The sequence below is a fragment of the Manis pentadactyla genome, chromosome 1 (assembly GCF_030020395.1).
Source record: "Manis pentadactyla isolate mManPen7 chromosome 1, mManPen7.hap1, whole genome shotgun sequence".
Taxonomy (NCBI): Eukaryota; Metazoa; Chordata; class Mammalia; order Pholidota; family Manidae; genus Manis; species Manis pentadactyla.
Window position 1 is genome coordinate 9,307,619 of NC_080019.1, and position 27,924 is coordinate 9,335,542.

The window sequence follows — 27,924 nt, forward strand, 5'->3', positions numbered from 1 at the left end:
TTTGTGTTTTATGATCGAATGACAAAAAGATTTTAACTTGTTAAAAAAGTTTAAGTCTTTGACTTAGTATTTATACTTAGTTAAGGCAAATATCAAATTAAGCACTGTAAAAAGTCTAAAAATGAAGTTCTACAAATCTGGTTCTCATTTACAACAATTTCATTTAACAGATAATGAGTTGTGTAGATACAATGTATCCAATACCCTTGTAACTACAGTAAAAAAAAAACCTCTAGTAGCATTTGTAGATTGTGAAATCCTTAGTAATACCAATATATATTCAAAACATGTTCATACAGAACCAATACCTCTCCCTCCATGTAAAAAATAATTAACAAAAATACCAACAAAACAATGGAAACTCATTTCATTTCACTGCATCCAAAGGTATGACACAAAATATTGGCTTAAAGAGGTAGATGAAAAAGAAAAAGAAAACCAGATTCTCCATTCTTTGTCACTTTTATTCAGTAGTAGTTTTTTCCCCCTTATTTTCAGTGCCAGACACGGCAAGGAGTGATTACAGCCAACTGTTATGAAAACATTTGTTCACGACACACCCCCTTTACCACTGACCCCAGACCCACTCACTTTGTGTGCTTTCATTTTTTCTTGTTTAATATACCACCACCAGGACCGGGTGGAGGGGTGAGGGCGAGAGAGATGAGGGGGCAGTCCAGGAGGCCAGGAGAGGAGGAATGCTACAAGCCACAGTAAGAATGAGCTGTATTTAATTTAAAAAGGGGAAGGGGTGTACCCCACAAATGATACAGTAATGAGGATACACAATTAAATCCCATAAGCATGACTGAAGGCTTTCACTGTGTTTGACGTCATCACAATGGAAGGCATAAAGAGTGGAGTAAATCAATGTTGACACAGTCCAATCTAGTCCATTAGGCAAGATGGTGCAAGAAGTCATTTAAATTAAAAGTGCCCTACCCTTACCTACATGGCTAGCAGACATGGAGACCACCACAGTGATGAATCCACAGAGATCCCTCCATGTAGCTATAAAAAATGTGTTGTCAAATGGCACATTGTCAAACACTGGAAAGGGGCGCCACAATGGACCGCTCTCTTTTTTAGGTACGAATGCTAGATTCAACTATCTCAACTAAGCAAGAAGTGGGCTCTTCTGCTAGGAATGCCAACCCTAATTCACTCTGTCTTGAAATATATACAGATTGTTTGTAGTAGCTACAGCAATGATGTTCTCCTTGGGGTGCCAGGCTGTATGAAGTATTTTCTTGTTGAAGTCTAGGCTGTCAACACTTATTTCATCCTTCTTTCTCTTGCCACTTGCACAGACTTTGCGGGGCTTCAGAACTGTGCGAGGTTTATTGTTTTCCCTTGATGCTTCTAGGGTTATGTCTCGCTTTGTGTTCCTGTCAAACATTCTGAAGAAATTATTGTAGGATCCGGTCATGACAACACTGTGAATGCAGACAGAGCTCAGTCAAATAAGTGAACAAGAGTTTGTTTTCAGTACAATGATGCAGTCATGAAACCTAGGTCTAGTACTCTGCAGGGAACGGCTCCCTCAAGCAGACTGAGATTAAGGGAAGGGGCTGCTGACACCAGCCCAGGGACCAATCATCGGAATAAACTAGAAACACGGTATGAGTTAACTTGGTTTTCTATCGACTCGTCCTCATGACTACCAGAACTATCACCAAGTTGAAAGCAATCTCAAGTAAAGCTTCTTGGTAAGTAGTATTTATCTTTATTAAATATTTTTGCAACCACAGGCTATGCCATCAATTAGACCATCCAGCTTCTTGAAGTACTAACCAACTGTGGGGACTCAGAGGTTCTACAACAAAATTAAAATGCATGGTATACAGCTATTCAAAAGAAACCAAAGTCATTTAATTTGTTCCCAGGATGTTGTTTTATGAATCACATCTTATGAATACTTGTAAGAAATCTGCTTCTGAGATTATTAAGAAAATAGCATACACAATTTTTATTAACAGATGTCATTTTATCTATAACATTTAAGCACAATTTTTTGACAAACATTTTCAATACTATCTGTTTAAAAGGGGTGCCCAATTTTGACCCCTGCGCAAGACACTTTGCCAGTCCTACTGCCACCCATCGCTGCTCAATGTTTACTATGTAGCCCATTACGCAACACTGCACAGGCCGGGAACTGTTAACATCTGGGAAGTGGCTGGTGCTGTGACTGACCACAGGCTTTCTACTGGGTTTACATTATTACTGCAAATGAGACTATAATACCAAGGAACTGCGGAAAGTAATGCTTGAAAACACTCTGAGCATTTACAAATACTACACATCGTACAGGTCACAAATTTGATACAAATGATTACCACCTATTCAGTAATATCAGTTCCCCCACAGGGAACTTGACAACATTTTAATTAAACTCAAGTTGGTGCACTACTTGAAGGTAGTGCAATTGTATTTCTTTTAAAATGCTTTATGTAATTTAGACTGGCATCCCATATTTCCAGATTTGTGAGGTTTTGACAGAACATCTAGCCTATGGATCTTTGTAACAAAAGGTGGTTTTAGGCCAGCATTTCTGTGGTATTCCTGCCCAAAATTACAACCTGATAATCTAATCACAAGGAGACATTAGACATCCATCAAATTAAGGAACATTATGCAAAATAACTGGCCTGTGTTTTTCAAAAATGCCAAGGTCATGAAGGCAAGGAAAGAATGAAGAACTGTTTCAGCTTGAAGGGGAAGAAGACCTGGTAACTAACTATAACATGTATCTCCTGACTGGAGGCTGGGCTGGTTTTTTTTTCTGCCAGAAAGGTTGATTGAAAGAATGGATCTGTGGGTCAGATGGCAGCACTGCACCAATGGGCATTTTTCTGCTTTAAATGTCTGCACTGCCATTAGGTAGGAGAGCGTCTTTTAGGAAACTTGAAGAATTTAGGGGCAATGGACATCACATTTGGAGTTTATTCCCAACTGGTTCTCAGAGAATAGTATGTGTTTCTCTCTCTGCATGTTTATACAGACAGCTATAAACACAGAAAGCAACTGACACAGCAAACACCAATGGGGAACCTGTTGTGTTATTCTTGAACACCTTGTTTGAAATTATTTTAAAAATTGTTTTAAATGTTAAGGAAAATCACTTCTTTCTGCTACTGAAACATAACTTAAGCTGCTAACAATGTTTAAACAGTGAGAGGGGAGCTGCCTGCAGCAGTGAGCGCGCCGCGCTCGCTATCCTGCATGTTCTTCCCCTTCAACCTGCAGACGCCTCCCCCCTTCCTCTTCCTCCCTTCCTCCTTTCCTTCTTGGTTACGGAGGTTTAGCAGTGGCTTTCAAAGGCAAAGCTTGCTTATTCCCAGTCTAGATTTGCGCTGGCCAGCAAATTACTGGGCCTCAGGTTATAATCAGATAAAAATAATTTAAAAAGTAAGACAAGATAAACGATCTAATTTCTGTTACCTTTTGTAACATACAACACTGTGAAACCCAAATCGTATCAAGCTTCAGTGATGAAACTACTGTTTGCTGAAAAGCACCTCTAATTACACCTTGAAGGCAACTCAAAATAATTCCCCAATTACTTTTTCTTTTACTATTTTCTGTTCTACTGGAACATAATAAATTGTGTAACTAATGACAACTAAAAATTGACGGATTATGATTTATTTATCCTCAGAAATTATGATACACTTTTGATGACCCAGTAAAAAGGAACCACACATGGCAAAGTTGCAGATTATAAAAAAGCCCAATCACTCATGGCACCATGGTTAAGATGACACAATCATTCCCACGCTACAAGTTACGGTCATTATCAAGGAAAATGGGTGCTCAACATTCCAAATGAAGTACATGCTGCCTCAATACTTCTAAAAACAGTTTCACAGTAGAGAAACTATCAAATGGAAATTTCAGCATTTTTAACTGCTTGCACGTCCATAATGTGATCCAACTGGTTCACAAGAAGGAAAAATATAAAGATATTTAAATCATAATGTATGATATCTAGAATTGTTGTGTATTTTCACATTTACTAGTGAAACACAACGTTTTAATTTTTATCTGCCAGTGGTGATGTAAAATTACTAAATTTATTTCAAAGAAATCCTGGGGGAAATGAAGTTACTCTAAAACAAATGAACCCTAAGAAGACTGAAATAGTAAATTTTTTCCCTCTAAAGAAATTCATTTGAATGAGACATTTAAATTAAAATCAATTACCTGTCAGATCCATTCCAACAACACTCGAATTTGTCAAATATGCAATCATTTTCATACAGTGAACAAAGTTTACTTCTGAGGTATTCGTGCACCTGGGGAGAGACATAAACATACATATAGTTTACACCTCAAGATCTACCAACTGAAGTTAGGAAAACAATTTAACAGTCCTTATATTAAAAGAAAAAAAAGCATAGCCATATACGTATAACTTTTAAGCTTATTAAAACCTAATTCTCTTAATAATAACAATAGCAGCATGTTATCCTTTTACAGACATGAGCCCCCCTCTGTGAACACACATTTGCCTATTGTACAAAGAGAAAAATACCCTTCTGAGCACAGCACATGGACTCTTTATAAGCTTGACTGAAATATTTAAACCAGAAAACATTTGAAAATGGCAGAGACTAATTGATGAAAATTATAACAATATTTGAATATGCTAACAACAATTGGCTTTCAGTCCATTAATTGCTTATAAAAAACACTATACTGTGCTTTACTACTTCCTTTTAAGTACAATTTTCTGGGCATAAATAACTGAAGCCTATTTCTTATTATGTGCACATGCTATGTACAGCATGACCATGCCCTGGTTTGGAGATAAACTGTACAGTTACTCTAGGCATGCATCACTGAAAAATTCGTTATCACTTACACAACATCAAAACTAATGAAAATGTACCTCTTTTTGAAATATGATTCTAAATTTATGTACTAGTATTTCACAAAAGGGTAAACCAGAAAGTAAATAAATCTGGTATTTAGAAAGTGTTCTGAGAAATGGTACTTTTAAATATTAATATTTTAAATGACAAAGGAAAGTTTCAAAAGTTTTATTTATTGTGATTTAAAAAGTCTCTCTCACTGGTCTTTTTTACTTAAAAGAGAACCTGAAAAAAACGGAAAAGTAGGTACCTTCTAAATGCTTAGAATTTTATACTTATGAAACAACCTATAATCCACTTTAAGTGTCCATCTCAACTTTAAGTATGGTAGAATGACTCAGGTCATGTCTAAGTGACTTTGAGTGACCATTTGTTAACAGAGAGGAATTGCAATTCATGTGGGGTTAGACTCTAAAGTGAGCATGTAAGGCAAAACATTAGTAAGACCGAAATACCCTTTAACCACACACAGCTTAGGAGAATGCTTGTACAAATTCAACAGTAGTTGAGTCTGCATATGTACATTTGAGTATGATGTGCCTAGTCTCAATCACTAATTTCATTTAGCACAGGCAGAAAAACTGCCACCAGGTTTAGGTGAACTCTGATCAGCCAAGTTTCAGAATGCATGTACACGGCCTTTCGCCGAAGAATTTAGCAGCACAAAATTAAGGTTCAAGTTAAGTATTATTTTCTAAGGGAATGGGGTGGTGGCAGCAGTGGTAAGGCTCACTAGGAGAAAGATCAGAATCTTGGCAGTTACATAAATGAAATCTGAAAAACAAGTCAGTAGTACTGTATCCCTTTGCTTTTGTTTCAGCATTGCATCTACTTTGAAATTTTAAATACCATTAAAGAGAATCTTAAGTGGTTTATGTTTGTCAAAGAGGATAAAAACATTCTCATTTTATTGAGAACATGCAATATAACGCAGGTACCATCTGTAAATTCTGTATGCCTAGAGCAAGCAGGGTTAGGTGTTCTCTACACTGTAGCCTAGGGCCTGACTTAAGTTTTTGCTTGCCCCCAACCCTGCTCCCAGCTGTGCGCATCTTCACTCTCTTCTTCCCAAGAAAGGGATAGGAGACGAATGGTAGCAGCTGGCTGACAAGAAGAGAACCCAGAACTAACATCCTACGATGGACACTCAAATCTTAAAACCTGTCCTCTGAGCTTTTAAGTCCTTCTCCTTAAGCTCAAAACAACAGTTATCAGCCAAAAGACAGAACGCCAGTCCATGTGTCTGGGCACACCAAAGTTAGGCTCCAGTTAAACTGCCAGACGTCCGACCGCGACACCTCTCCCAGGACCGGCCATTCCCCCAGATCCTCTCGCTGCCCTCCCTGAGACCTAGCATGCTCTTCCCTCCTCACTTTCAATGTAGACAGCCGCAGGAAAAAAAGCTGTCCAAATTGAACCAAACTGGTAAGAAAATCACACTTCAACTGCAAAACTGCAAAGACAGTATAACCTATAAAAGTATATTTAAACTTATCATAAGGAAAAGCAACAGACTCATAGATCTCTGAAGAAAAAAGCCTAATGGTGAACAAATACTGTATCAGGATTAATACAAAGCACAAAATCCTTCTCTGTAAACACTTAAAAGTAAATAGAGTAATACGCTCATTGAAAGAAAAAACTATAAATACCTGGTATGTTTCCACAGGCCTGTTTTCCATATTTAAGTCCCAAATTTTGACTGATAAATAGTCTCTAGTCATCATATACCGACCACTATGGCTGAATTTTACATCAGAAATAGAGGAGATGATTTCAGAAAAGAAAGACCTGTTACTGGGATCTTCAGGTTCTTCAAACACTAAAAACAAGCAAAAATTAAAAGGGCAATTTGTATAATATTCTGGCTTGGACAAAGCCATTTGTTGAAATAACCATTCACAAACTTCCTCAGAGTAAGCTAAAAATTGACAGGCTAGTCGAGACCTGAAAAACACCTCTCTGGCTCTAACAACACAGTCTCCCTGCAAGTTAAGAGAATGTAATACTGAGGTTGAAGATGCAAAAGCAGACAGTACCCTCCCAGAAGCACGTGGCTGATTCAGCAGTCCCAGACTTCCCCAGGACTTCTGACTTCAGCACAGCACGTTTGTAATTCTGTATACACCCCACTGCCTGCCTGTACCAGACCCCAGGAGAAACACTCTCCTCACCACCCAAACGCATGCCAGCAGGGTGTATTTTAGTGGCCACATAAATTTATTTTGATAACAGGCATGTACTAATTCTCATGAGTTTGAAAATATTCAGCAACATGAATAATAATGCAACCCCTTAATTTTTTAAACCAGTGCTTTTCATACTTTGTTTAACCCAAGGAAAACTCTTCTCAAAAGAAATCTTTCTAGTAAGCCCGAAACGGAAAGGGAGGCAGGGCAGTGGGTGGGGGGAAGGAAGGAAGTGAAGGAAGGAAGTGAAGAAAGGAACTGTCTTGCTTGAATACAGGGTTGCAGAGCCAACCCCATGTTCCCAGAGGACAGCACTGATGTAAAACATGTCCAGGGGGAGGCGAACAGGCCTGCCCCTAGAGAGCTTTCCATGTCCTTCAGCAGAGTACTCTACAATGGGGGGCAGGCAGCTGACCAGAAAGACACAGGAGGTCCTGGGCACTCAGGTTTAACTTGTCAACCTATGTAAATGTAGTTAACACATCTCACATTAGTTTCAGAAAACAAGAAACATTTATGTCACTTGAAAAAAAGACGCAATCAACTTACATTTCGAATGCCTATCGCAGAGGGCAGATGTCCTCATGTCACATAACCGAATAGTTCCTTTACTGCTGCTATACACAAACGTGTTACAGCTGTTTGGGTGGAACTCTGCTGCCGTGATCACCTCTGTCAACTCTTCCATATTGGCAGGCTTGATATCCACAATATCTGGATAGCATTTTATTAAGGAATTTCCACTTAAAAAAAGGGCAAGTATAAATTTCCATTTCTCAAATCTGAAATTCATTCAGATTTACAAGTATTAATTCTGAATTGCATTCTATTCATCAGGAGTATAAATCCCAGAAGGATCCAAACTTTTAATGGTTGAAAAAAAAAATTTTAGGAGAAAGAAGGGATGAATTTGAAATCATTTGAGAATAAAGCAATCTTTTTTCTAAGCATGATACAAATCACAGAAGCTAAAGGAAGATACTGATAAGTTAATCTTCCTAGATATTTCCTAGGTATTAAGTTATTATTCATTCTAAACAAAACAAAATAAAAGGAAAAACCCTCCAGGGGGGCATAAAAAGGGGAAACTATCTGCACCACAAACAGTGTTCAAGTCTATTCAGGATGAAAGAAATGCAAATCAAAACAACCAAAGAGGATCTCTAACAGTCTAGAAGAGTTAAGGCACAGGAGACAGGCTCTTTCATATACTGCCGGTAGAGTATGAGTTACAGTTAAGTGCTAATTTTTAAATGGTATCTATTTGGAAATAAATACATTAACAGTAGTAGCAACTGCAAACATTTATCAAGAACTTTAAAAAATACAAATATATTTACGTACATTTCTCTGTATACTCTGTAAGTGCCAGCTATACACACATCACACTTGTATACGCACAGAAATATTTCAGGAGTATAATATTAACAATGAAAATGGGGTTAGGTAAGTATTTCTATTGACTTTATGTCATCATGTATCATGACCTGTACCTTTCTGAAACCTTAATGAGAATGCTTTTATGATACTACACAATGTCTTTAAGAAAACTCATTTAAAAAATTAAATTTTTCATAGAATTCTTTAAGAGTCCAAGAATCCAATCTTTAAATCAAAAACATTATATATAGCCTTTATCAAATAACATTCCCAAGGGTTTTATCACTTACACACAAAAAGTGGTACAAAATAAGGTGACATTATAAAGAGAAGAAATCAAAATACACTAAGGAGAAATGAAAATAAGTGGATACTAAAACTCCTGTCTGTAATTTCCAGATGCCAAAGATTAATCCGCAAATCATCTGCTGATAAGTATGTTTCATAATCACTATTAATAGAAATTGAGTTGATATGGTATGTATGAGCATTGGCAAATATTCTTCGTGGACTGGCCTCAACCATTAGATCCATGGGCCTAAAGACTGGCACCTGTCAATAAGATACATGAAAAGCAGTCATTACAAAATGGTCATTGTTTATACTGTCATTATTAAGGCTCAGAACACTTCACTACTACACTTTTCGAGGGGGCATCAACCAGTATGTTTAGATTTAGTTTTTACTATGTTTTAGTACATTCAGATTTAGTTTTGACCAAGCAACTGATGTTGAACCTTTCAAGTACTGAAGTGTGGAGACATGAACAACCTGGACAATTAATTTACTTTCTTGCACAGAGAGCAATGCTATTAGAATGTGCAGCTCTTCCTAGTTCCCATCGTTTATGGAGACATTTGCTAAGCAAATAATGTTCATGGTTTAAATTAAAGCGGCTAAAAGGAAATAAGCCCAAACATCCAATTCTTGGAATTAAAATTTTTAGCTGTATCTAAGGATAATTACTCCTGTTCAAGTTCTGCTCAGTTCTAGAACATGTAGTATAAATACAGAATACTACTCATCAGAATTAGGTTCATTTTTCTTAAGGACTTACTCGTAGTGTAGTGACTGTAGTAGGATCTCTATACCTTCCATCTTCTTCTTTCAAGTTATACCCTTCTGGCCTTTTGTCCCTTTCACTGATTTTCCATAACTTTATTGTTTTATCTGGGGAGAAAATGAAGAAAGTCCTCAAAAAAAAGAGTAATGCTGAAGAAAGATATTTTAAGATATAGTTAAACATGCCATTTCATATTTCATCTAAAAGGATCCTAAGAATAAAATCCCTTATTTTACTAGTGAGACCAATGAAGCCCAGTTTTTCTGATGTCAACATCTTATGCAATGACGGTACACTGTTAAAACTGAGAAGTTAACATTGTATATTACTAATGAAGTCTCACTAGTGAGAAACAAGTTTCCTTCAGGTGAATAAACACATATACACACAGAAGTACAGTACAGAAATAGCAAATGTATTCACTAATAAATGGTACTTACATAATTGTACTTGATATTAAAACCAAGTCACAGGGAGGTCCTTATCCTTTAAAAATAAAGCTAGAGGGGGGAAAACTGTGTGTACACACACACACACACACACACACACACACACACACATGCTTAATATTCAACTTTTAGAAGAAAACAAGCAACTGTGTTAAGATAGCCTGAATATTATTTAGAATAAAAATGATGAGATATGTCTATCTCCATTGGTCCTGTATTTCCTAGAACAGCCTATCAAAGACTCCACGAATTCCTTCACAGGTTTGGATGCCTCTATTTAAATCTATTCTTTTCCCTGTTGTATTACGGATTCAATTCAAGTAGGTAGCGACAGGGCCTTAAAAAAAAAAAATCCAACCAATTAAAAGCGTATGTCTCCAAGTTCTTCAAGACCAAAGTCTCTGGTATCAAGAATATATAAAATAGTATTTTTTGAAATTTGCTTTTATTCTGGAGTAAGTTCAGAGTTAAGAGAAGTTGCGAAGACAGCACAGAGCATTTCCATACACTCTTCGCCCAGTTTTTCTGATGTCAATGTCTTACGCAGCAATGATGGTACACTGTTAAAACTGAGACGTTAACTTTGTATACTACTATTAACCAAACGCCAGACTACTCAGATTTCCCCAGGTTTTCTATTAATACCCCCTTTCTGTTCCAGGATCTAAATAAGAATGCATCTAGCTGTCAAGTCTCCTTAGTCTGTCTGACTTTGCAGGTTTCCAGACTTTCCTTCTTTCGCCATCCGTGCAGTTCTGAGAAGCAGTGGTGAGGTACTGTATAGAGCCTATGCCAACTGGATATGTCTGCTGTTTCCTCCTGGCCAGTCAGGGGTCACATACATCTGTAGGAGGGGTAGGAGGGGTCGCAGAGGTGAAGTGAGGGCGTATGTGGCACCAACATGTCCTTTCCACTGGTGATGCAAGCTTGGATCACAGTTAAGTAACTGCCAGGTTCTCCACTGCCTAGTACTGTTTCCCCCCTTGCCATACTTTGGAACTGAGTCACTTAAGTCTAGTCCCCACATAAAGGGAGACTGAAGTCCCTGTAGTGAGGAGTAGCCATCCACGTATTAACGGGAATTCTCCTGTAAGCAGCGTCTCTTCTCCCCAAGTAATTTATCAATCATTTATTTATATCACTATGGACTCATGCATGTTCATTTAATATTTTGTGTTATAATCTTAAAATTGCATTTCTATGAAAGTATCACATTCTCAATGGTCCTTTCACAAGAAAACGGGTATAGTATATAAAGTTACACAGTTAACTTGTCACCTAGAGAGGCAGATGGGACTCCTCTGGCCTGACCACGTCTTAGCCCAGTGGAGACAGGACATGAGAGCTGTCCCTGTGGATGCCCTTTGCAAAGGTGTAACTCCAGGGGAAAGTCCTGGGGCAAAATACCTTTGAAACCGAAATCAGTCAAAGGGAGGAATAAAGTAGGAGAAACCTGTTTATTGCTTACAAACAGTCGCCTATTTCTGCTCACCCGTGTCTCTCCTCACCTGGCTGCAGAAGAATAAAAGGGCCCCACTCAACCTCTCTGGTCCAGATATGCTCTCGCATCCCCCTGGTAATTACCTATTAATATGGAGATGGTTCTCTCCACCCCTTGGAAACGCCTACTGAAATGGCGATTATGGAAATGTTGCAATTTTACACACGAAAGGTAAGTGTAAACAGAGAAAAACAACTGATTTTGCTAATTTGTAATCCCGTATTTATCCAAGCCCTATGTAATCTTACTTTATAGCTACCTTGCAGTTCAGTTACATGTTTTCTATGTGTTATTTAGTTTTATACATTCATATAATTTAGGCAAAGAATTATGTATTTTAGAGTATTTTACGGGTTCCAAAATCTGTAAGACGAAGGAGTCTAGCCCAAATGTGGGAGAAATTATCACCTAAAAATAAGGATGGAAAGCCCTCTGCCACCGCAACTGTTTTACGGCCAGTCAAATTCATCATTCTCAGTAAAGATCCAGATAAAGAAATCACAATATACTTAGTTAACTTTTCAAATGAGATGTAATTAGTTTGTGCTTCCTACAAGTGTTATAGGAAAAAAATTAGAGAAGAAAAAGAAACATTGGGTAGATTGGTTTTTAAAACAAACTAAACTTTAAAACAATAATTTTAAAGTGATAAAATTGTGACTTACAAGGTCAAAAAAATTTTTTTCATGGCATAACAAGATACAGTAGTACTACATAATTCCTTGAGAACAAATGTTCCCACAGAAAATGTGAGTGCTTGGGAAAAGGCAGGCCGAAAGTATTTTTGTAAGTATGACAAATTATTTTAAAAACTCAAAACTCTTAGGCTCTATATTGGTTACTTTTTTATCTGGAGCCCATGGATGGAGGTGCCTGAGAAAAAAACTGCATGCAAAGTTATGTAAATATACATACTTTTCTGGGAAGGCGATTGATATTCCTCAAAGAGCTGTCAGTTCCAAAAGGTTAAGAACCACACTCCATGGTGTTTCCGTACATTAACACTAATAACTACAGAAGTGCTCCAGAAGTCCAAAAATCCTAGAGCTCCTGTAATCACAGCAGAGGACTGGGACACGGAAAAACCACACTACCAAGTGTCCTGTGTGGGAATGCAGCTTTATGGAAGACCCAAGCAGCTTCATTATTAACAAGCTGTTAAAACACAACCTATTTACCAGTGAACTTTGTATTAGGTATGTATTTAAGACCCACGTTCAACAGGAATGGAGTTGGACTTTTTGTAAGGTAGAATAACTCAGAGAAAGACAACAGATTATAAAAAGAAAGAATAAAATCACTTGAAGAAACATCAAATGAACTAAAGTTCTAAGAAGGTGACTATTATAAAGTTATTTAAGTAAAAATGATTTCAGAAGCACTGAAGACATTGATGATGATCACAGACAGCCAATGCAAAGAGGGAAGATTAATCTTGGCTGACCAAAACCAAACCATTTGGTCCTATTTTCCACCATTCTCCCACAGTGGTTTCCAAGCTTTTTTATGAGCATAAAGTCCCATTACACTGGGGGTGGGGAGAAGTATTTTTAGATAAAACTATATCAAATAATATAGAGATAGTAGTCATATTTTAATATGTTGACATTTTCCCATAATTGCTTTCTCTCCCAGTCTTCCCAGGCCTTTTCTTACCACACCACACCCAGACCTGGCAGTTTGTAAAATTCCTTCATCTGTTCTATCCTTCCACATTGGACTCTATTTTAGCACAAAAGAATAATGAAGCCCTCACGTAACTCTATTTTATTTAATATTCATTAATAACAAAAAGACAAAAACCTACAATGTACTGTGTATTGCCCTATAAAATAATTTGTTTTATTAATCATTGATTTTTCAAATCTACACAGTAAACCTATTTGGGAGGCACTGTTGAGTCTGACTATAGTAAAAGACTACGCAGACTAGCACCCTTCTGACCAACCACCGGAATTCCCAGTTGTATCTCCCGCCACTGAGCCTTTGTAGTTTATTGTCTAGAAAGGCTCCTCTGGTTACAGGCGGTCTTGCTTATTTCAAATCACAGAGGAACACATGGACACTCGCATGGAAGATACATGTACATATAAACTGAGAACTGAAAGATATTTAAGATTTCATCTATAAATGAATCAAAATGGGATTTGCTTCTGAATAATACTGAGAAAGAAAGGCACAAGTACCTGGGGAAACAGAACTGGCCATGACCTGTAGCTGTTAAAGCTGGGTGACAGCTATGTAGGGATTCCTATCTACTCTACTCCAGCCTGTATTTTTAAAACTCCCCCTTATATAAAGTAAATGATTTAGCTTACAAGAAGTGAAATGTCAAAGTTATTAAGAACAGATATTCCAACACATGAAATGTATAACAATACACTTCCTTATGGTATTTTCTTCCAAAAGTAGGAACTATTTAAATGGTATAATTATGTATTATGTGATGTCACAGAGCAGTATCTTAAGTGCCAATTTTGAAATAACTTAGTTTACTGTATAAACTAAAACTGAACCTTTCTGGATTAGAAGCCAAAAAGGGAAATAAACACACACAGTTCTTCCATCTACGATACTGTTAAGTTATAAGCTTTATTATTTCTATTTTTCTTTTAATAAGGAAAAGAGAGGGGAATGTACTTTATGTGAAGAAAGATGACAGGTACAAATGTCAATGGGCTGATTGGTGAGAGCTTTGATGATCAGAGAAATGGGTATCTAAGAGGAAGCAAGCACGTGTGGTTGTCAGCTAGCAGTATCACTTTGTGCAATACATTTTCAAGAACTCAATACAGTGGATGAGGAGGCCTAAAGGGCACTCAGTATTTTCCATCGTGTCACCCCAGAAGTCACTTTAGTTTACACTCTGCAAATGGTAAAGAATGGTAAGGTCTAGGTGCTAAAATTGCTTTTATTAATAGTGCCTTATGCCAGTCTCAAAAAAGTTTTTCTCTAAATCGTTGCAGACCATGGCCACCCAAAGCCTGAAGAAGCCTCTCTATCACTCTAATGACTCTCTTCAAACCCAAGCCCCTAAGAATAGACTGAGTCACGACAGCTCATAAAAAAATTTTTAGAATGACCAAAAAAGAAATGAACCAATTCTTAAAACTTGTCAATAAGAACTTTAACTTCTGGCAGAATCATTACACAACTCTAATCCTACTTAGTAACTTTTCCTGAGCCCAAAAAACAGTATAAGGAGAATCTCCTTCCAGCCCTGAGTCTGTGCTGGGAAGAGGCACAGTATGTCAATTGTTTTGTGTCCTTATGGGGTGAGGATCAAGTAAGAAGAGTGCTCCCCTAGAGTTTCCTGGATTAGAGACCACCAGTTGACGGAGTAATTTGTATGTATAGTTTCAAATACTCTTTGGAGAGTTTAGGCTTGCTTGAAAAGAAGAAAGGAAATTAACATTTATTGACATTCACTATGTACACTAGGAGTTATCACATTTACCACTCACAGTAACACTATATAGTCCTACTTCCAGTTTTGCCTCTTGCAGATGAGAAAAATTCAACTCAGTTTTAGTAACCTGCCCAGGGCTACAAAGCCAAGAAGTGGCAGAAATAGGATCTGCCTAAACCCAACAGTTCTAGAAAGCCCTTTCTTCCTTTCCACTAGAAACTGTGTGTGTATGAAAAGAAAACTGACACCTGAGGATGTTCTTTGAAGAATACGAAAACTTTTAAAAAAGAATAAAACAGGGGAGACAAAAAAGAAAGTTGACATTCTGTATGGGAAAGAAATATTTCCAAATGTCTGTCTGTGGAGAGCTCTTAACAACTATTGCTCTTTGAGAAGGGGAAAGTCTCCTACGGGATATGTATACACAGTGGCAGATGAAAAGAAAAGATCTACACTTACCATTGGTAGACAATAAAAACTGAGCAGCATTTTTCTGGGGTAACCACCTAATTTTGTTGATCTTTTCTTCTATTTCTAAACTTTTCAAGTAGTCAAACTCTGGTTCATGGCTCTGAAAGGTGCTGTAAACATTATATTCTCCTCTGCTATGAGACTGGATTTTGTTCTAAAATGGAAACAAAAATATTTAGACCACTGTTGAGAAATATTTCAAAATAATCAAACGTAATCTTTCCAACATACATCACAAATTCTGGTTAATAAATTACTTACATCTTATATACAATTGTATTCTGTTTTATATTTAAATGCTTTCAATGAATTAAAAAGAAAAGTTAAATAAAGCCTAATAGTTAAGCCCGATTCAATAGGAAAAGTTACATTAAAATATGGAACATTCTGATTACTAATTTACCATTATATATGAAACAGTAAGATAGCAGACTACTGGTAATACTGAGCATCCATAATAAGGGTTCTCATCTAAGAAGTAAAAGATTAAATAAGAAAAGTTTGTCAGAAACAGCTGGCTAAGGTACACACTTTTTCTCTGCCCACTTTGGGATGTTATTTAGCATGTACTGTCCTCATCCTTCCCCCTTCTCATGCCTGCCTTTTGGTCATTTCACTAATGAAAAACTCTTTAAGATGAGCCTTCATAAATGTAATGGCACCATCTGACCTAGACCCCCAGCCCCAGCCCCCGCCAACCACAGCTGGAAGCTCTGTTACGCATGAACCCCGTTTATTTCAGCGTTACCCAGCAGACCTCCCCACGGCCCCTCACAGCTGCTTCCCCTTCTTAAATTAGCCTCCTCAGAGTAAGAGCCTAGCACACGTCGATGGTTTGTTTCATTTTGGTATCAGTGGAAGTGAATACAGCTCATGCTACTGGCTAAAGAGACTACCCGTGAACTTCTTCAGTTAACACTACTGCCTTAGCAAAGCTGAGAGCCATAACCATGGTCAGAATTTCATCTCTTATTATCACATGATAAAAAATCTTTCCATCAAAAACATTAGTTGTTTAGTTTACAGAAGAACCTTTGGAAAAACAGTTCAAAGTAAATATATTATTGATAGTTATTTTCAGTAAAAGTGAATTACCAAATGAAATGTTTAGCATTACTTGATAGTAAGAATAGCCCATTAGTTATTACTATTCTCCATATAAAAAGAAAACCTTACTGACTCATCAGCTTGAAAGCTTACGTTTTGGGTGGTTTTTTCCAGTAGCCTAAGTATCTGATTGATCGTGGTTAGGTAAATCTGACCCTCTGGTAACAGTATCAATTATTATTGAGTGGGTTTGCCAATATTAAGAACAGAACATATCCACACTGGGGGCATGGAAGGGGTAAAAATCAAATTCTCACTTGTTTTATTACCAAACTCTTACACTCTTACACCAAATGAGATAACCCAACCATTAAACATGTACACACTAATACCTCTTTAGAAGAAATTCCACAACTCTTCCACCTAAGATTACTCACTCAGTCCCAAGAGTTGTCATGTTACTCTCCAAGGACACTACAATGAACAGCAACAAACGACACTGTTACGTGCATCAGGTCCTAGAGGTAGAGAGACTTAATAAACAGAATCTTTACCTTCAAGTAACTTGTGTATGTGAACCTTTAATCCAAAGTATAAATTAAGGTTCATATAACTAAGATAAACAATATAAAGAGTAAAGGGCAAGCACACACCATTCTATATGGGTAGCCATGCTTTATATAAGAAAAGCACAAACATGAAAAATGAAAATATTTTTTACAAGAGAAAAGATCATCCTAAATAATCAAGAATAACTACATGGATCTAAATGATCTACTACTGAATCAAAAAACAGTCATAAAAGTGTCTGTAACAAGAAAAAAAGGTATGTTTTAAAAAACAGAGATGCCAGGCTGGGTTCAGGTCTTAGTGCACTCTCTCCTGAAACCCCATCAAAATTACAGTGAAAGAATTTTTAAAGACAAATCAACGAGAACAAAGAATAACAGCAGAGATGACAGCAGCAGTAACAAATGGAAGAGGCCATTAAACAGATGCAAGGGGGTAACTGACAGAGTGGACTGCAGAGAGCTGGACCACGAGCCCACAGTGGCATCTTCCTGAAAACTTGGGAGGGATGTTTACATAATCATCAAAAGCACAGCTCTCCACAGTAACTAAGTACACTGAGCAAAGATAAAGGAAAGGGAACAGAATCCATGTCCTCAACACTGTGCCACTCAAAAAGAATGCATGAAGTTAAAGAAGGCTTTTTTTGTTTCAAAAACTCTTATAGAGAATTGTGATACATTACAGAATGCCTCGTATTTGGGTTTTTCTTGCACAGCTTTTCACACCTACTTCTGTTTTTCTTAGCTTGCTATGCTCATTAGGAGAGAATCTATTTCTTAACCACACAGTATTATTTATGTGAAATTTTCTAAAATAAATTTAGAAGTACTTTATCTGAATACCTGTAATAGGGCCTGGCATATTAACAGACACTCAACAAAGATTTTGTAATTGAACAAAAATAGCAGCAAAAAGAATGAGCAAGAGGTATGATAAAGGGCAGCTAGACTTAACCCAGCAAACGGAAGAGCATGGTGCAGAAACTGGAAAGAACAGGCTGGATGCACAAATAGCAAAACAGAAGGACACTGAAAGCAGCTCTCAGGAAAAAAAGCAGGACAAGAATGAAATGTGATATAGTATTCTTCACATACATTAAAAACAAAGTCACAAAAACAAAGTTACACATTTCAACACAGACACAGCATAATCCATAAACATATAAAGAGGATACTGTATCATGACCAAGTTTTAAAGCAAAGTATGAAGACAGTGTGGTACTCACACCAGGACTGACAAATATACCAATGGACTAGAATAGATGTCCCAGAACACAGGCCTGATTTAAGACAAAGGTGGCATTGCTGAGCCAGGATGGTCTTTTCACTAAATGGTTTTTGGCCAACTGACTATTCATATATAATCAAATGAACCTTGACACCACTTGATCTCAAACCACTCATGGAGTTGATTCCAGTATTATCAGACATAAAAAGTGGATGTTCAATTAGGCTTGAGGACAACACTGTCCACGAGACCTTTCTGCAATGATGGATATACTCTGTATCTGCGCTGTCCAGTATGACCACCACTAGCCACATGTGGTTCCTGAGTGCCGGAAATGTTGCTGTGTGACCAAAGAAGTGAAATTTAAATTTTATTTAATTTTAATTAAAATTTAAATAGCTATAGAGAAATAGTGACTACAGTAGTATACAACACAGATATAGAAGATAATGGTAATACATATCCTTCCTGAACCTTGAGGTAGAAAAGCATTTCTTAAGCAGGACAGAAAAGGCAGTTAGCTTAAGGAAAATACTGATAAACTGGACTGTACTAACATTAATAACCTCTATTTGTCAAAATACACCATTGGAAAAAATAGTAAGTCACAGAATGGAACTTACTTCCAATAACTATAACTGACAAAGGGTTCAAACAATGTAAAAAAGCCTACAAATAAGAAAAATGACCAGGACAACCCAGTAGGAAACATGTACAAGACCCTCTAGTGTCACTTGCAGCAGATGATACCCAAATAGTCAATGAACACATAAAAAGAGGCTCAATTTCAGTGTTAAGAAAGACAAATTAAAAACAATACGATACAGTCATAACCTCCAAAATGTTTGAAATTTTACAAGACTGAAAATACAAAGCAATGGCAAAAATATAGAACAGCTAGAACTTTCACATATTATTCATGAGAATAAAATTGGCAAAATCACTTTTTACTGTACAGGCTACTAAAACTAAATGTCTAACCCATGACATAACAATATCATGCATGACTACATGCACAAGAAAACATGATCAAGAATGTTCATGGCAGCTTAACAGCCACCGATTGAAATAACCAACACGCATGTATCTACAACATAAATGATAAATTGTGGTACAGTAGTAATACAGAACATATATACCAATGAAAGTGAGCAAATTTTATCTATATAAACATAACATTGAGCATAGAGGCCATGATTCCCTTTATAAAAGGTTCTGAACTATAGGCTATACCAAGTATTAGAAAACAACCTTATGCGAGGCTTTTAAGGGGAGAAATCAGTGAGTGGGAAGTTCTGTCTTGACCAAGATGTTTGCTGTGTGATAATCTACTAATGTTCTGTGAACTTCTCTGTGTATTTCAATAAAATTAAAAAAAAAAAACAGCACATAAGTGGTGCAGCCACTTTTTGAAAAGAGTACGGAGTTCCTTAAAAAAAAATTAAAACTAGAACTACTATGATTTAGCAATCCCACTTCCAGGTATAGTTCTGAAAGGTATTATTCATAATAGACAAGTGGTAGAAGCAACCTGAACGTCCACTGACAGATAAATAAAATGTAGTGTGTGTAACATAAAACAACATTAGTGAGCCTTAAAAAGAAAGAACTCCTATCACATGCTACAACATGGATACATCTTGATGACATCACGGTAAGTGAAATAAGCCAGTGGTCAAAGGGCAAATTCTGCATGATTCCACTTATATGGAATATCTCTCAAGTAATCAACCTCACAGAAACGAAAAACAGAATGGGGGCTTACCAGGGACTGGGGGGTGGGGGGAGGGAGGAGGTAGGAAGTTGTTCAGTGGGTATAGTTTCAGTCACGCAGGACTTGGGGGTTCTGGGATCTGTTGTACAGAAATGTGTATGTGATTAGCAATGTTGAACTGTCCACTTGGAAATTGTTGGGAGGTTAATTATATGAGATATTTTGCCACAATTAAATAAAAAGACAGGATTCAAAAACAAAATATGTATTACAAGAACACTTTCAAATGGTTATCCATGTAGGGAGAGGTGGCTGGGAGCACTGTATCTGAATGAAAGGTATTAGCTGAGGGAGAGGTCCTTGCCCTTACCTGTAATGGTGACGTCATGAACTTAAGTAAGCCCCTGAGGTTCAAACAAATCAAAACAAAACATAAAACAAGAGTAATATCCAATGATGTTGGAACTAACCAACCAGCGATTTGGAAAGAGAACTGGAACTTCATTTTCTTACACACAAGTGAATTTCAGAGGGAATAATTAGATGTTTAAAAATATAAGCTGCAAAACAAGTACAACCACGAATGGCTCTGTAATTCTGAAAAAGAGCTTCTAGTATAAAAATGAAAGCAAAGAGCAGAGAACAGATGACATCTGAACATGTAAGAAAGAAAATATTTAAAGGTTCAAAGAAATATACTGGAAAGAAAACTGCATCTTAAGACGGCAGATTACAATCTTTGCTATATGAAAGGTCCTTAAAAATCACTAGGAAAAAAAGTAACACCTTTCTTTCAAAGATAATAGAGGTCAAAAGTTGGTAATTTACATTAAAAAATGGTCATACATATTAGCATTAGTAATTTAAGGAATGACTGCTTTGCCTTAAAATGATGAACAAAAAAACATGATAATGACCACTGTCCTAAAGATGAGAATATGGACAAATTCATATACTTCTGGAAGAAGTATTTATACAGCTGATCCCTAAACAACAAGGGTTAGTGAACTCTGCAGATCCACTTATATTTGGTTATTTTTCAATAAACATACTGGAAAAATTTTTAGAAATTTGTGACAATTTAAAGAAACATTTTTTTCTCTCTATTGTGAATGCAGCACATGATACATGTAACATACAAAGAAATACATGTTAGTTGACTGTTTATGTTACTGGTAAGGTAAGGCTTCCAGTCAACAGTAGGCTATTAGTAGTTAAATTTTGGGGGAGTCATAAGTTATATGCAGATTTTTGACTGCATGGGGGTGGTCAGTGCCTCTAACTCCCATGTTGTTCAAAGATCAACTGTATAGCTTTTCTGGAGAATATGTTGTCAATAGTTATTGAAAGCCTTAAAAAATGTACACAAAGATGTATGAACAAATTAATGCATAAACAACCTAAATGTCTACCAAATCCAGTAAATTATGAAATGCTATGCAGCCAATTAAATTCATATGGCTGATCAATGTTTTTCAGCCTAAATTCAATGCTTCCTACTACTATTACCTCCTGCAGCTCTCACAAGCTACCTATATTTATTAAACTTTGTCACTTAAGTTATAAAACAGACTGGATATGTTCTTCCCAAACTATACACGCACTCCTTTCCACTTAGTGGTTCCAACAGTCTCTTCACTTCCCAGATTAAGACAGATTAACATGAGAAAACATCAACAGAGAGAGAACTAATACAGAGTGATATGTGCAACACGGTTCTAATTTTGCAAAACAAAACAAAAACACCTAAAATACACAGACACACACAAATCAGTCTTTATTTTTAATGATGGGATGATTTTCATTTTTAGCTTACTTTCTGTGGAAAAGATACACACTTTTCATAATTTCCATGATAAACTATTAACAAGTTTAAAATGACTTCTGAATATCATCACTTGACAGTCTAGAAAAGTTAATGCTGAATATAAACTGCACTGTGCCTTTGCCAATTTCCTCCTCCTTTAAATGAAAACTGTGTGAAAATGTAGGAAATAATTTTCCTCTTTGAGCAATATAAAATTTAGAAGACATTAAATGAATTTGGCTTGATTATTCATATAATTAGAATAAACGGGTTTATTTTTTAAGCCTCCAAATAGTACACTACTAAAACTTAGTTATTGCTCATTAATGCTCCTTTAATCTTTTGTTACAGCAGTCATTTTTTAATATTTTAAAGTAGTTTAAGGAGCATCAGAGTCTTATGAAATGACCATTCATAACAGTGACAGAGATGACACAAAACAAAATTAGTCCATATCTGATAAAGTGCATTCAAGGAAACACAGGGCACTTTCTAGAATACAGTAAAATACAACACAATCAATGATATAAGCAGGAAAAAAGATCTTTTAAATGTGTCAGTGATGATAGCAGAATACTTCAAGATTCTGCAGATCTTACTAAGTTATTCAATAACAAGCTAATACTCATTTAGTGCCTACTGTGTACTATACTGAGGAATACACAATTCAGAAGACTTATCAGTCATAATTTTCTATCCGTAAAACTACTAGACAGTGGGAGAGAGAGAAAGGATAACTGGTGGAAACAACTAGAAAAATCAAGTCAAGCATTATTATATTTTGCCTCTAATATTCAAATAAAACTTACAGGAAATTTTAATTTACAACTAATAAAATGCTTTAAAATGTTATAAAATCTGTAATTTGTTAGTGTGCTATTATTTAGAACACATAACTACCCAGAATATTTTAGTTCTAAACCATGCTATGGAACATGGGATAGTCACAGGGGAAGAATGCTTACGTACTCTAGGTTTTGCATGCTGATGAACTACAACAAACCACAGAGACACACACAGTGTTTGCCTTCTTCAGACCAAAGCTTTCTCCCAGGTATAGATCACTAAGAGAAGGAGGCTCTCTACCCATGTTTATGTCACACAGGAATTTCCTCTTAGACCCTTAAGGAGTTGGTTTCTCTCTGATACAAAATTCACCAGATGGACTCTACCTGGTACTGTAACATTAAAAAAAAAGAAGAAATTATTTTTACTAATTTTGTCTGTTTTTACCTTGTAGGTTCGTAACAATAATCCTCTGGACCCCGATTTCCTCATGTTCTAGAATTTTTCCTCTCTACCTTTGGAGTGACAGGGCAGTTTTGAGAATTAAATGAGAAAGTTGGAAATGTTCAATTATTAGTTCCTCTTCTAGATAGGGCCCAAGTCCAGTCAATCCACATCATGCCCCTTAGAGACAACATGACGCAGCCTGATACACAAGGGGCTGGAATTCAAGGAGCCTGGTTACAGTTTCTCGAATTAGGAAACCTGCAACCTCTATCCTGATCATGTATTTACTTTGAAAGCACATAAAGAGATATTTGAGAAATAACCCAATTTCAGTAAATTCCAAGACCTAGTGTACACAAAAAAAAGTCTACACAACTCTAACACAATATGAAAAAAGAAAACCAGAAAAGGCTAGTAGTTCAATATCCTTAAGGCACTGAAAAAGTAAACTACAGTAAAGACTAGATAACAATCCTATTTCTGTCTGATAAAGATGCATTTTAAAAATCGTTGTGAATCTGAAGGGCAGTGACTGCAATGGGGTATGGGGGGACACGATAACAGGGGTGAAGGTAGTAACCACATTGTTTTTTCATGTGAAACCTTCATAAGAGTGCATATCAATAATACCTTAATAAATAAATAAATAAATAAATAAAAATAAAATGCATACAGGACTTCAAGGTGTGGTACCAAAAAATTTACATTGACTACATGTTGACATGGTAACCCTAAGTTAAATAAAACATTAAGATGAAAAAAAAATCAGTGTGAAAAGATTTTCAAAAAATCGAATCATAATAACCTGCCTGACAATTTGGGAGGTAGGCGAAGGACATGTGAGTAGGGGAGGAGCAGATCTCCATACCATGTAAATTTGGGTAATAAATTCCAATTAGATAATGAATTGAAAATGAGAACAAATATATGGTAAATGTTTAAATAATCTGGAGACAGGAAACTGACAAAGAAAAAAGTAAGCAAAACTTACAGGCAGCCAATCTACAAAACTGAAAAACATACTGCCTCGTGAGAGAAAGAACTGACACCCTGGCACAATACACAGCCTCTACAAATCGATTTCATGAATACAGTGACTACGAGAAAAACCGGGTATAGAGCAGTTTTCATTAATTGGTATACTAAGAAGTAAAGTAAAACTGAAACCCAGTAAAATACTATCTTTTAACCACCAATTTGTCACTTTGTTTTTTCTATATTTACAGAAAACACAACTGAAGAGGAAGGGAGCAATTTCAAAATTTTAAGCTTTAAGTATAAATTGGTAAAGCTTTCTGGAAGGGATTTGGCCAAAGTAAGACTTAAAAATGTTCATACCCTTTGACCCCAGCTACTACTCATTTAGTAGTAGCTTTCTTAGGAAAGTCCTAAGAAACCTTTAGTAGACCTTTCTTAGGAAGGTCCTAAGAAAATAATAGGTGCTTCTCAGTTAGGATGGTCACCATCCAAAAGACAAACAACAAATGTTGGCGAGGTTGTGGAGAAAGGGGAACCCTCCTACACTGCTGGTGGGAATGTAAATTAGTTCAACCATTGTGGAAAGCAGTATGGAGGTTCCTCAAAAAACCCAAAATAGAAATACCATTTGACACAGGAATTCCACTCCTAGGAATTTACCCTAAGAATGCAGAAGCCCAGTTTGAAAAAGAGAGATGCACCCCTATGTTTATTGCAGCACTACTTCCAATAGCCAAGAAATGGAAGCAACCTAAATGTCCACAGTAGATGAATGGATAAAGAAGAGGTGGTACATATACACAACGGAATATTATTCAGCCATAAGAAAACAAATCCTACCATTTGCAACAACATGGATGGAGCTAGAGGGTATTATGCTCAGTGAAATAAGCCAGGCAGAGAAAGAAAAGTACCAAATATTTTCACTCATCTGTGAAGTGTAAGAACAAAGAAAAAACTGAAGGAACAAAACAGCAGCAGACTCAGAACCCAAGAATGGACTAAGTTACCAAAGGAAAAGGGACTGGGGAGGATGGGTGGGAAGGGAGGGAGAAGGGGGAAAAGGGGGCATTATGATTAGCACATGAATGTAGGTGGGGGGGGGCACGAGGAGGGCTGTACAACACAGAGAAAAGAAGTAGTGATTCCATAGCATCTTACTATGCTGATGGACAGTGACTGTAATGGGATATGTGGGGGGGACTTGATAATGGGAGGAGTCTAGTAACCATAATGTTGCTCATGTAATTGCACATTAACGATACCCCCCCAAAAAATAATAGGCGCTTCTAAGATTCAACTATAAGAATGTTTACACAGTGTTATTTATGATAGTTTAAAAAAGGGGCCGAAAACAAGGAACAATCTGGGTATCTAACAACAGACACTACATTAAATAAACTTCAGTACATCTGTGTAATGGAATATCAATGTAAGCATTAAGTATGATTTAGAATCTTTATTGACATAAAAGGTCTTCACATATAGTATGTGAGGAAAAAACAAGACAACCTTAAATATACCCTCATTTTAGAAAGATAGGCTTTTGATATACACCAAATGTGTTTGTTTTGTTTGATGGAGTGATAGGTATTTTCTTTGCTCCTGTCCCCATTTCCTAAATTGTCTACAACATATGAGTATTTACTTGAGGGAAAAATACATCATAAAAGGAATACACAATAAAGTGTTTTATGTGTGAGGTTGGGGAGAAGATGGCACAGAAAAAAGTAAACAAATTCTAAGAATTCATGGCTTATTACTAGTTTTATACACTTGAACCTGTCTTTTGTTGTTAGAAATTTTGGGAGACAATATAAGAAATACGGTTAATTCAAATTTCTGAGCAACAGAACAGTGAGTGGCAATTTGTAAAGTGAGAAAATACTTTTACTTCAGTATGTCAAAGGCATCCTTTAATAAAGATCTAATTTCTGGCTTTAGGAAAAATTATGTTTAAAATAATCCTATTTTATCTAACACTGTTAAGGAGGATTCATACTGATGCGTTCAGCAATCAGCAAAAGTACTTTTATTCCCCCCCAGCAAAGGTACTTTAAATGATATTCTAGTTCTGGAAAATATACTAATGAACTGGAAACTTAAAAGACCAGGAGGTAGCTTATAAAAATATGGATAGCTGTTTGGATATAAACCTGGACAAGAGATGGCTGAACAAGCTGAGAATCATGCATTTTCCTCTTTAGTATAAAGCAATGAAACTGATTCTCCCATGTGATTTATATCACTTAGGCTCATTACTTAAGAGAAGTATAAGATGCTTTTCATTTGTTAAACAATATCCAGCATTGTGGAGAGTCATCTCAACTTATAAAGAAGTAGCTTTTACCCACTTGACTAGCTATGTGATCTCGGAATGATTTTTCTCTAAATCTTATTTTAAACTTGTAGTACTGTCATGACAGACAGTAAGTGTCCATACATCTTTGTTCTTTAGCTGGTTAAGATTAAATAAGATGGAGGGGTCCTGGTAGATGGTCTGGCACATAAACGGTTGTTGTTATACTACATTCAGATCAGAAAGGGACAAGCTATATAGGTAGGGTATCAGGATTATGTGGGTTCTAAAGGGTTCACTTCTTTATTGGCTGCTTGACTTTCAATAAGTAAACCCGTTGTCTGGGAGGTCAGTTTCTTTTATTGGTAAAAGGAGACTACATTATTAGAGGATGGAAATTTGGGGCCCACAGATTATGTGACTCCCAAGGTCCCCAGACAGAACTCAGGGATTCTATGAACTTGGATGTGGTGGAAATTTACATATTTTCACTGATCTCTAGCTGAAATTCAGCATTTCTTTCAATTCACTGAATTGGCAGTATTTGTGTCTTTGTCACTACAGAAATTTTTTCAAATCCCACAGTTTTTTCTGTTACCCACAAAAAATCACTTTATTCAACATTGTTTTAATACTCTGAAAAAGATATTTCAGTAGTTTCCTTCATAATCCTGTGTATTTTATACAATTAAAACATTCTGAGAAGCCCACAGAATTTGCTGGCTGTTGAAGGAATCCATGGAAACAAAAAAGATTAAGAACCCTTGCAAAAATCCAATACATTTTAGTTTTTGATTTCTATCAATGTACCATATACATATAAAATTCAAAACAGGCAGAACAAATTTCACAGCTTTGAGGAAGAGGGTGGTAGTGACAGAAAGGACAGAAAGGCTTCTGGACTGCCAGTAATAACTCACTTCTTGACGTAGGGGATACTTACACAAATGTATTTGTTTCATAAAAATTCACAGAACTGTATGCTTATGATTCTAATGCATTTTTCTAATATGCATGATCTGTCTTGGAAAAACTGTTTAAATGCATGTTTAGATAATATAAAACTGAAACTGTACTTTGGATTTTTATCATTATCCTGGTATTGGAATGAAGATAGTTTTATAATTTTACATCAGTTGAAGTCCCCAGAGGACTTTAAAAAAGCAACTGACAGAATCTCAGACCACCAGAAATTTTGATTCAGTGGTTTTGAGGTGCAACCTAGGAACCTGCATTTTAAATACATGACCCAGGTGATTCTAACATTTTTACTCTGAAAGCACAACCTTAGATCAAAGAATGAAAGGAAATGACAAAAGCTATGGCCTGGTAGCTTAGAAAAGAAATCTCATTTTATAGATACTTTAAGATTTGGAAGAAACCATAGTGGTATTTTCTTGAACTTCTTGTGTATTCTTTCTGTAATTTTACTGACAAATGGGCATCTAGCTCTTGTGTATCTATTTCCACATACAAAATTAAGTAATCTTATCTTCTACATGAATCCCCAAGTACTGAGGGAGGCCTTTGTAGTCTCTTTTTCTCCTGGCTATCTAAGCCTGGATCCCTTCAACCATTCCTCACGGACAATTCTCAGTGTGCTATTCTCATTGGCACACAGTAAGTACCATGGTAAGTGAATGCTGCCACATTACCTGGGACAGAAGGTTCTGTTCCTTCACTTAAATAAACATCAAACTTTATCAA

General features: G+C 36.4%; 1 protein-coding gene across 10 annotated transcripts in view; it reads right to left on the reverse strand.

The window, feature by feature from the left end:
• Positions 1-443: 443 nt before the first annotated feature.
• The window catches only part of PPP2R2A (protein phosphatase 2 regulatory subunit Balpha), an 85,388-nt gene continuing 57,907 nt past the window's right edge, over positions 444-27,924 (reverse strand). For all 10 annotated transcript variants that reach the window (XM_036888810.2, XM_036888815.2, XM_057486300.1 and 7 more), the window contains 7 exons: positions 15,328-15,493; positions 9,504-9,616; positions 8,821-8,998; positions 7,616-7,780; positions 6,530-6,699; positions 4,207-4,298; positions 444-1,436 (listed from right to left, as the gene is read on the reverse strand). In XM_036888810.2, coding sequence (XP_036744705.1) covers positions 1,157-1,436; positions 4,207-4,298; positions 6,530-6,699; positions 7,616-7,780; positions 8,821-8,998; positions 9,504-9,616; positions 15,328-15,493 — 1,164 coding nt within the window. In that variant the 3' untranslated portion in view covers positions 444-1,156. The remainder of the gene's footprint in view (positions 1,437-4,206; positions 4,299-6,529; positions 6,700-7,615; positions 7,781-8,820; positions 8,999-9,503; positions 9,617-15,327; positions 15,494-27,924) is intronic.